This window comes from Xenopus tropicalis, chromosome 2 (genome assembly GCF_000004195.4).
Source record: "Xenopus tropicalis strain Nigerian chromosome 2, UCB_Xtro_10.0, whole genome shotgun sequence".
NCBI classification, from domain to species: Eukaryota; Metazoa; Chordata; class Amphibia; order Anura; family Pipidae; genus Xenopus; species Xenopus tropicalis.
The window spans coordinates 178,663,269-178,673,811 of NC_030678.2; the positions used below are offsets into that span (position 1 = coordinate 178,663,269).

General features: G+C 40.1%; 1 protein-coding gene across 1 annotated transcript; it reads right to left on the bottom strand.

Annotated features, from left to right (window-relative positions):
• Positions 1 to 1,595: 1,595 nt before the first annotated feature.
• On the bottom strand, positions 1,596 to 6,132 carry LOC100490381 (vomeronasal type-2 receptor 26). The gene is made up of 4 exons (XM_018089738.2): positions 6,070 to 6,132; positions 4,161 to 4,394; positions 3,697 to 3,820; positions 1,596 to 3,038 (listed from the first exon to the last, which is right to left on the bottom strand). Exons 1-4 carry the CDS (start codon positions 6,130 to 6,132, stop codon positions 2,134 to 2,136), a joined length of 1,326 nt encoding a protein of 441 aa, XP_017945227.2. The 3' UTR covers positions 1,596 to 2,133.
• Positions 6,133 to 10,543: the final 4,411 nt, after the last annotated feature.

The window sequence follows — 10,543 nt, forward strand, 5'->3', positions numbered from 1 at the left end:
ATATCATTAACATTTACTAGCCATTCTTCCACTAAGAAAGCCGAGCAGGGGTGACATCATGGGCGGCGGGGAGGAGGCAGGACAAGATATTGCAGAGTGGGGAGGAGGTGGGGCCATGCCATCATGAGGGTGGAGCTAATCAGTGACTGGCCAATCGTAACGTCAATGTTACTTACTCCTGCTCGGTTTTTCTAATTTGGGAAACCTGGCAGGAGGTTTTGACCTGGGCAGCCCTTCTGAAAACCAGGCTGTCTGGGTCAAACCTGGACAGGTGGCAACCCTATTGGGGGGGGGCATGTACTTCTCCAGTGTCGTGGTATCAAGCTTTTTGCTGCTAGTAGTAGCTGGAAAAGAAGATTACTCCGTAATATTTGTTTATTTGGGGGTAAATAGTGTAATAAAATTAACTATGGTGTAAATATAAGTTGGCAACCCAGGATTTCCTGGCAAATTTTTTTTCACATTCTCCCAGTTATTTTGTATATTACAAATGGAGCATTTGGCTATTGATTGAAATATGAGCTCCCCTGTATTTGTGGTTCCTTTTCCCAGGATAAAGTATACCATGGATGTTGTGAATATTTCTTAACAATAAGAAGTTTAGAAAGATAGGAAATCAAATGTGGTTGAGACATTTCTGTATCGCAGATTTTTTCAAATTCCGTTAGAGGTCAATTGGCCGGTTGTAGCTTTGGATTTGATCTAAAAAAAATGTTGGATTTGTAGATGTCTCCAGTGGTCTCTATCTGTCCAAAATGCTTTATTTTTGCATGCCGGAGAAAGGGAACGGCCATTTAATATCACATGTCTTAGTTGTAGTTTTTGTAATCCAAAGCATTCCGGAATTTAAGAGTCCTGGTTTGAAGTCCAAATTATCTCCTAATGTCATTATTGGTGATGGGTAGGGCATTAATTGTAACTTCGTATTTAAGATGCGCCAAGTTTCCACAACTGTTTGTTACCCTTTACTCTCAGCTCCATGTGTGGAACTCGCAGCAAATCTGATAAAGCATGACCTGCCCATCCTTCTTCTAGAAGTCTCCATTGTTTAGAAGAAAATTTCTTAAGATATTCTGTCACCTTGGATAGAATACCAGCCTGGTAGTATGAGTGGAAGGCTGGAAGGCCAAGTCCTCCATCTAACTTGGGTTTGTATAATATAGAAAGTTTTGCCCTTGATATCTTATTCGCCCATATAAATCATCTTTGTTTGGATCATTGAAAAATTATTTTGGTATAGTTATTGGCAAGGTCTGGAATAAATATAAAACCTTGGGCAATGTTACCATTTTCACAATATTGACCTTGGTCTTTAATTGTATTCATTCTTAATGTCAGATGGTATCAGAAATCCCAGATGTTTAATTTTCTCTGGTTGCCACTCAAAGGAGACGTTTGCCCTCAATTGTCTATTCACAGCAGCAGGCAGATACTTGATTTTATTTGTGGTTTCTATTATTATTTATTACTGACAGAAATGTGCTTCCACCATGTTTATGGGCTTACGGAAAAGTAACTACTAAAGTAACAACTAAAGAAGCAGACATCATTCTTAGCTAATGCCATGATCTTATTCATATCCAGCCCCATTCTATATACAAGTAGTATAAGGAATAAACTATAGTAGCATTGTGTCCTAAATATGTATCTTACCCATTTTGCAGTCAGTGGCCCAGGGAATATATCCAAAATAAGAGTTTTCTTTACCATGGAGTCCATGGAGTTATACAGGTTGATAATTCATTTTCTAGTCTTACTTTCCCAGTATTATGAAAAGACCCAATTTATTGTAAAGGACATTTGTGTTTGGAACAAGTTGGACCAGCAATTAAGTGCACAATACGGATAAACCTAAAGACCCAAACAGAAGACAAAATCATTCTGGAGAAAACTGACTTGATGGAACCTAATAATATTTATAATAATTAGGGCAAGGTTAGCAATAAACCATTGTAGGTGTTTCCTAGAGAGGTGTCTCCTCCTGGTGTTCTGCTCAGGGTGGGACATGATAATGTTCAGAATATAGAAGAATTGAAGGGAAGGGATGAAAGGAACAAAGACCAAAAAGATGAACGAAAATAAATCAAAATAATCATGAGTATGCTACTGAGAATCCCAAAGGTTAGCAATAATTCACTGTAAGCGTTTGCCAGTAAGGCCCCGGCGGGTGTTCTGCTCAGGGCGGAAGAGGATAATGTAGCACTTGGGAATGAAGATACAGCCCAGCAGCCCTGCACTGGAAGCCAGGATAGCGAAGATCTCCACAGCCACCATGTATTTGCCCTTGGTGCTCAGGTACGCTGGGATGAAGGACACCCAAACACTGCAGAACACCAACATGCTGAAAGTGATCAGCTGGGCCTCATTGAAACTGGCTGGTAACTTCCTAACCAGGAAAGCAACAATGAAACTTAATCCCGACAGGAACCCAATGTAACCAATCACAGTGTAGAATGCAGAGACAGAGCCTTCATTACATTGTAATATCATCTTCCCAGTGTAAGTGTGAGTGTCATAGTCTGGGAATGGTGGGGAGGAGATCAGCCAGACCAGGCATATCCCAACCTGGAGCAGAGAGCAGAGAAGGACCAGGCAGAGGGACACTCTTGTTCCCACCCATTTCTTTATCTTGCTTCCCGGCTTTGTGGCATTAAAGGCAATGACAACTGTGACAGTTTTAGCCAGGACACAAGAGACAGAAACTGTAAAGTTGATCCCAAATGTAACTTGTCTGAGCAGGCAGGTCACTTTCTGAGGGCGCCCAATGAACAAGAAGCAGCAGAGGAAGGACAGTGTGAGGGAGAGGAGGAGGGAGTAGCTCAGGGTTTGGTTATTGGCCTTGACCACAGGAGTTTTGTGATATTTGAGAAAAATCAGAAAAACTAAAATGACAGTAAGAGAGGAGAGAACTGAGACTGCAGCCAGAGACTGTCCCAAGGGATCCTCATATGAAAGGAATTCTGTTATTTTCTGGATGCAAATAGTTCTCTTGTCATTGGGCCACTGATCTTCTGGGCATTGGATACACGTTTCCATATCTGTGGGATATTGGAGAGGATTATTAAATGCTATGATGAGACCACTGTGAATAAAATACATGTTTTGACTATGGAGGAAATACATATACAGAATTAACAACAAATTGGCCACAGCATATTGTTTTGATTATTTTATTTATTATAGAGAAAGAGGAGAGCTATGTGACCCCTGATAACATTTGCCAAATGATAAGGAACTATGGAGAACAGTCTGTCTCTCTATAAAGTGCAAAGTAGAGGGCAATGATGTCATAAAGTGAAGTCTATGGACCCTTTGAGCACACTGAGGGCCATAAAAATCCTTTGGAGGGCTACATACGGCCCGTGGGCCTTCAGTTGGACAGCCCTGCTCTACAGGAACATGATTAGGGTCTAAACCTTCATGCAGACAATGTACTGGGTCAACTTCTAACTGATAATCTCCCGGCAAATGAATAGTCCGTTCCGCACTGTTATGATCCCACTCAATACTCAGAGCCTCAAATAGATGCCCCTGTGTGCACCAATCAAAGTGCATAAATAAGTCATGAACTCCTTGTTTCTCTAATGTGCCCCCAAACTATCATAGAACAGGTTGCAAATCCATTACATTAACATTTTGTTGAAGCAAAACTTTAGTTATTGGTCTCCCTGGTGATGGGGCTGGTGGGGAACGGACCTGTTGTGTTGGAGATGTGTCCCTCTGCGCAGGGCACACAGTCATAACAGCAGGAAAACTCTACTTCCCGGGAAACTTTCCGGTACCCTGGGATACAGCTGTCACTGCACACGGAGATTGGGATCTGAAACCAAACACCATAGTGTAGTGAACACATTGGATATTTAACAATTATTCATATAACAGCCCCTTTATGACCATGAGTCATACAGTTTAATGGGACAGAATGCATACAGGTATGGAGTCCATTATCTGGAAATCCATTATCCAGAAAGCTCAGAATGAATTTTTTAGTAGACTTAAAGAATGGAGATCCAACTTACAGGAAGGATCCCTTATCTAGAAAACCCCAGTTCCCAAGCATTTTGGATAACAGGTCCCATACCTGTATTCGAGAATGTCGAGGATATTTTTGTTTGTACACATTTTTTATTTCCCTTTATTGAACCTTACCAGGAGCTCACCTCTGTAAAATGTGGGTGCCACAAGATGGCGCTGTCAGTGACAATCAGCTGATTAGGGGTCAAAGTGCTGAAGCTTCCCACTTTAATCACATTCAGTAGCCTGTCTTTCTGATCAGGGAACATGACCCAGTTTGTGAGGTCATATTGTCCCGGGGCTTCTCCTTCCTCATTGATGTAAATCTCTTCTTGGGATGATGAAGATGGAAAATGGACGTTCTTCAGCAAGTGATTCAGCTGAGGGGAAATCACATCATTATTTTATGGAGAGGGTTGAAGCTGCTGGAGAACGTGAGGAGAAAGACCTCAACAAGAAGACTAATAATAAGGTAATTAAGGTCTTGGTGAAGTTTGGGGATAAGCAACCATGTGAATGAGGTAAACACAAAGGCAGGCAGTTCCTGCTACTGAACCATCTAGGAGTGTCAAATTGACAAGATGAGTTTTCAGAAGAGTGGAAACAAGTATTGGAATGACTTAACCCAATTAGATTAAGACATATGTGTGAAGATATTCTTTTGATAGCTGATGAAATGCATATTACAAGGACATTCCTGGGCCCTGATGTTGGGTTGCGTTTATATGTGTGGAGTGTTACTAAATGGGTTTTACTGCAGTATGAGCTCCTCTACTCTTTCCCTCTGCTAATGGGAAAGACCAATGTGTATATATATACAACACAATGTTGTGGGGAAACTGAATCTGCTAATACAACAAATGTATCACCAATTATATTGACTATTCAATTGCTCTCCTATGTTATCATTTCAGGATCAGGTTCAAAGAGGCTGTACTTTCGGCCTGTCTTTGACCACGTGATAAATACAGGTTTTCTTCTACATCCCCAAAGAGTTGTAACCTTTTATATTTTTCATTAACTTGTTTGAAGTGAATGGTAGTGTTATGGACTGGGAATGCATGTTTGTATTTGTTCAATAAAGTTGGTAAAGGATGAGTTGAAAATTTTTAGCAGGAGCCAAAAAGAGGCTTGGATTATTTAAGGAGTCAGAGACCTTTAGCTGTGGCCAAAAAGAGGCTTGGAATATTTAAGGAGTCAGAGACCTTTAGCTGGAGCCAAAAAGAGGCTTGGAATATTTAAGGAGTCAGAGACCTTTAGCTGGAGCCAAAAAGAGGCTTGGAATATTTAAGGAGTCAAAGACTTTTAGCTGGAGCCAAAAAGAGGCTTGGAATATTTAAGGAGTCAGAGACCTTAAGCAGGAGCCAAAAAGAGGCTTGGAATATTTAAGGAGTCAGAGACCTTTAGCTGGAGCCAAAAAGAGGCTTGGAATATTTAAGGAGTCAAAGACCTTTAGCTGGAGCCAAAAAGAGGCTTGGAATATTTAAGGAGGCAGAGACCTTTAGCTGGAGCCAAAAAGAGGCTTGGAATATTTAAGGAGGCAGAGACCTTAAGCAGGAGCCAAAAAGAGGCTTGGAATATTTAAGGAGTCAGAGACCTTTAGCTGGAGCCAAAAAGAGGCTTGGAATATTTAAAGAGTCAAAGACCTTTAGCTGGAGCCAAAAAGAGGCTTGGAATATTTAAGGAGTCAGAGACCTTAAGCAGGAGCCAAAAAGAGGCTTGGGATATTTAAGGAGTCAAAGACCTTTAGCTGGAGCGAAAAAGAGGCTTGGAATATTTAAGGAGTCAGAGACCTTTAGCTGGAGCCAAAAAGAGGCTTGGAGTGTAGAGGGGAGTTCTACTGATTATTATAAACCAGTTCTTCAAGTTACACCCGAAGCCAAATCTACATATCAAAGGGTTTTTCTGTGGATGGTGGTGGGACAGTACGTCTGTGAGAAGCCATGAAACTCAACAGTTACTAAACAATGGGCAGGGTGTGGTTTTTATCAACCCCATCTGATCAGTTGGTATGCGGGTGGCAGTGGCTGAAAGGTGTATAAATATGGGCTGGACAGTGGTCAAGGGGAAGAACCTGGGAAGAACCAGAAGGATGCGAGACAGACCAGAGGAGGCCATGGTTAGAGAAGTGGAACCAGACCACCAAGTTCTTTTTTTATCGGTAGCTATAATAGTAGACTTGTTATTAATCTGTATATGTAAATAATGTAAATATAATGTTTTGTGTTAACTAATCTTTCCATTGTAACAATCCATTGATTTGCTACTGTAACAATACCTGGTGGTCTAGTGGGGCGGCGGGGATGCCCGCCGCCTCCTCCGGTGCGGGGATGCCCGCCGTTGTCTTCTAGGCGCGCGCGCGTACCTCACTCTGCCATTTATGCACATGCGCGCTCCTGATGTGTGCGCATGCGCACTCGCATTGTCGCCGGCGCGCGCGTGACGTCATTTCAGCGCCAAATTTGAATATTTAAAGCGCTTACTGAATGGAAATTGTTGCCCAACATAGGTTTTCCTTTGGTTACTTCCTGGGTGCGATTATTCTGTTGTTTTGCCGTGTTCCTGACCTTGCCTGTACCTGACCTCTCTCGCTTGTTGCCTGTATTGACCTTTGCCCGTTTTTGACCTTTCTTGTCTGCTGCCTGAACCGACCTTTGCCTGCCTGACTATTCTCCCGGATTCTGATTCTGTGCTGCGCTGCTTGACCATTGCTGACTTCGGCCTGTCCTGACCACTCTGAAGTGTTCCCCATCTGCCTGTTTTACGATTGGTTCCCGTGCTTGCTCAGAACTCTCCCCTTGGGTCTCTCACATTAAGACCTGGCGGCATCCGAGTAGCAAAGGGCTCCTCCCGACGTGAAAGGCGGTGGTTATGGGCAGAAGCGTGAGCCGAGACCGGACCCTTGGAGCCTGTTCTGAGTTTTGGGGTACCAATCGTGACAACTACTCAATATATTAATTTTAATATACACTTATTGATGTGGGTTATTTGTCTGCTCCTCAAAAGAACCGGAACCTTTGACAATTTAAAATCTAGAAAAGTGGGTGGTCCTGATGGCCTCCCCCCCACTTTTTATAAACTTCTGAAGGACAAAATGTCACCTTTCCTAACTAATCTTTTTAATGATATTCTTCTATCCGGTAAAAAAACTTCCTTCTAGTGAACTTTCTAGCCTTAAAATTATACCAAAAAAAGATAAAGATCTTTCTCTCCCCTCATCTTATGGGCCAATATCTCGATTAAATCAAGATATTATGTTATTATCAAAAATTTTGTCTGATAGATTGTCCCTGATCCTTCCTTCTGTTATCTCCGGAGCTAAAAATGGTTTTATTAAAAATAGATCAGGGGTTAAGAACATAAGAGCTTTACTTAAATTTAATATTTTATACCAAGAAACATAAGATTCCTTGCTCCATAATTAATATTGATGCTGAAAAAGCTTTTGATAATTTGATTTGGGACCAACTTTTCAGTTGTTTGGATTTATTTGGTATTAATGGCCCATTTAATCATTACATTCAATATCTTTACTCTAATCCCAAAACTCAAGTCATTTTAGGAGGTGCCCAATCCAAACCTTTAAAAAATTTTAAGGGGGCTAAACAAGGCTGCCCCTTATCTCCCTTGCTATTTAATATAGCTTTGGAACCATTGATTAGAGCTTTCAATTCTTCTAAGCCTTTCCAAGGTATCACTATTAACAAGCAGCAATTTAAGGTACTAGCATTTGCAGATTCTGCTAATCCTAAAAAATCCCAATAACTCTCTTAAAGCTGGTTTTGATATGCTTGTGAATTTTCAGTCCTTTTCAGGATATAAAGTAAATGTTGACAAGACTGAGATCATGAATCCATTTGGCTCTATATCTAACTCTCTTTTAAAGAAGCTGCAATTAAGACCCCCAAAAACACAACTCAAATATTTGGGCTTAACTATTCCCATAGATTTAAATAATTTGTATTCCTTGAACATCCCTCCTGCCATTAATAATATCATCTCAATGTGTAACAAATGGATGCATTCCCCATTAAATTTAAAAGGCAGGGTGATCTTTTTCAAAACTTTCATCTTTCCTAAACTGATTTATTCTTTAATCAACTTACCTTTACTTTACCTCGACTATTATTTTGTCTCGCGGCTATTGTTTCGTCACCCGCTGCTATTATTTTGTCGCGCGGCTATTATTTTCTCTCGCACCCATTGTTTCGTCGCCCGCGGCTATTATTTTGTCACGTGGCTATTGTTTCGTCGCCCGCTGCTATTATTTCGTCGCGCGGCTATTATTTTCTCTCGCACCCATTGTTTCGTCGCCCGCGGCTATTATTTTGTCACGTGGCTATTGTTTCGTCGCCCGCTGCTATTATTTCGTCGCCCGCGGCTATTGTTTCGTCGCCCGTGGCTATTATTTTGTCACGCGGCTATTGTTTCGTCGCCCGCTGCTATTATTTCGTTGCTCGTGGCTATTATTTTGTTGCGTGGCTATTGTTTCGTCGTCCGCGGCTATTATTTCGTCGCGTGGCTATTATTTTGTCGCCCGCGACTATTCTTTTTTTACGCCGGCGACAATTTTTGGACGTGTGCCGAATTTTTCCACGGCAACATTTTTCCGCCAATGGCGAAATGCGGAAATTCACCGCGAATCCATGCCTGCCGAAACTTTTCGCCCATCACTAGACTTCTTCCTTTTAACTAACATCTGAGAAAAAAAAACATCATATTGATAAAAAACCTACTAGATCCAAACAATTATTCTTTAATTCCCTGCCCATTGTTTAAAGAAAAATGCAAGTTACTTGAAATTGATAAATACTTTTACTTAGCTGCCAATGGGGTTTATCAGTGACTCACAATAAAGAGAATTTTGTTGTCGCTAAACACAGACCGGCAGAGGAATTATTAGAATTTAAAGAGAAACCACATAATATAAAAATCAACATACTTTCTGGTACATTCTGGGAGGTTTTTACCCAAGATAATCATCCCTTAGAGAATGTGTCTGCTAAGTGCTCTGTTTATCTACAACACTTTATCCCCTTCGCAATTGGTTAAGTCTATGCATGAATTTAACCATCTGATTTTTGCTGAAAGCTGGAGGATTCCGCAATTCAAACTTGTCCATCTAGGATATGGAAAACTTTTTGTTCGTAATAAGTGCTTTACAACAATCTCTTTTTGCCCCAAATGTAAGGAAACTGGTGTTAATTTATTCCACTCCCTATGGTCTTGTCCAAAGATTGGGAACTTCTGGAACATGGTGGAAAGATTCTTGAACCACAGGTTGAATTTAAATATAAAGTTACCTCCTAGTTTCGCTCTATTACACATTAAAAAAGAGGAGGTTATCAAGCATTTTACCAGTCTCCTCAGCACAAAAAAATGTATAAATTATTATTTTTGTTTATGGCTGCCTCTACAAAAGCATTATTTTATTATAGGTTAAGAGAGGAAACCCCTCCTATAACAGAAATTATTTCTTATCTTATCTGGCAAGAGGCCATCAAAGCAAAAACTAGTGAATCTAAATCCAGGATTCCTTTTAAAAATACATGGTCATTTTTCTTTAATGCAATAGATATAAGTAATAAGGATCAGATTTATAAAATGCTGCATATATAGATTTATTTCAATAATTCACAAACATATAAGCAAAATTATCCTTGATTTTGTTCTCTAGGAAACTTTTCTTTCCTTTTCTTTTTATAGTTTATCCACTGGGCAAAGTAAGTTAATTTGTTTTTGTTTTGTTTTTCTCTATATTACTTATTTTGTTTCTCTGTAAGGATTCTATTTTCTTCCTTTCTAATCTTTTTGGAAGGACAAACTGTCGAATGTGACTATTGTTGTACAACCTATGTTTAAATTATTTGTCATTATTCATCTTCATTATTCAACTTCAATAAAATGTTTTAAAAGGAAAGAACCGGAACTCTAGTAAGAGGGGTGATGATTAATATTATATTATAATACAGGTATAGGACCCATTATCCAGAATGCTCAGGACCAAGGGTATTCCGGATAAGGGGTCTTTCCGTAATTTGGATCTCAATACCTTAATTCTACTAAAAAATCAATAAAACATTAATTAAACCCAATAGGATTGTTTTGCATCCAATAAGGATTAAGTATATCTTAGATGGAATCAATTACAAGGTTCTGTTTTATTTCTACATAGAAAAAGGAAATCGGTATTAAAATTCTGAATTATTTGATTAAAATGGAGTCTATGGGAGACGGGCATTCCGTAATTCGGAGCTTTCTGGATAACGGGTTTCCAGATAAGGGGTCTGATACCTGTATTATATTATTATTGTTATATATAGTCAAAAATCTTACAATGGATACCACCGATTTGGCCTGAAATTGGCCAGATCTCAATTGAGCAGGTTTGATTTTCTTTTGGATCAGGGACCACATAGGCTCATTGATGCGGTCCTCAGTCTGATGGCGCCTATGTCCTCTGTTTTAATTTGATTGTTTGGCCCTAGGGCTCTTGGCTGGGAGTGTCCTGCAAATAAACCTATCAACT

Bases quoted from the DNA above. Each gene is read 5' to 3' on its own strand.
- LOC100490381 (XM_018089738.2), bottom strand. From the start codon at position 6,132: ATGGCCTCCTCTGGTCTGTCTCGCATCCTTCTGGTTCTTCCCAGGTTC. The intron at 4,395-6,069 runs GTCCAGCCCATA...ATTTCCCCTCAG, and splicing joins GGTTCTTCCCCTTGACCACT to CTGAATCACTTGCTGAAGAA. The intron at 3,821-4,160 runs GTGAGCTCCTGG...GTTTGGTTTCAG, and splicing joins GGCACCCACATTTTACAGAG to ATCCCAATCTCCGTGTGCAG.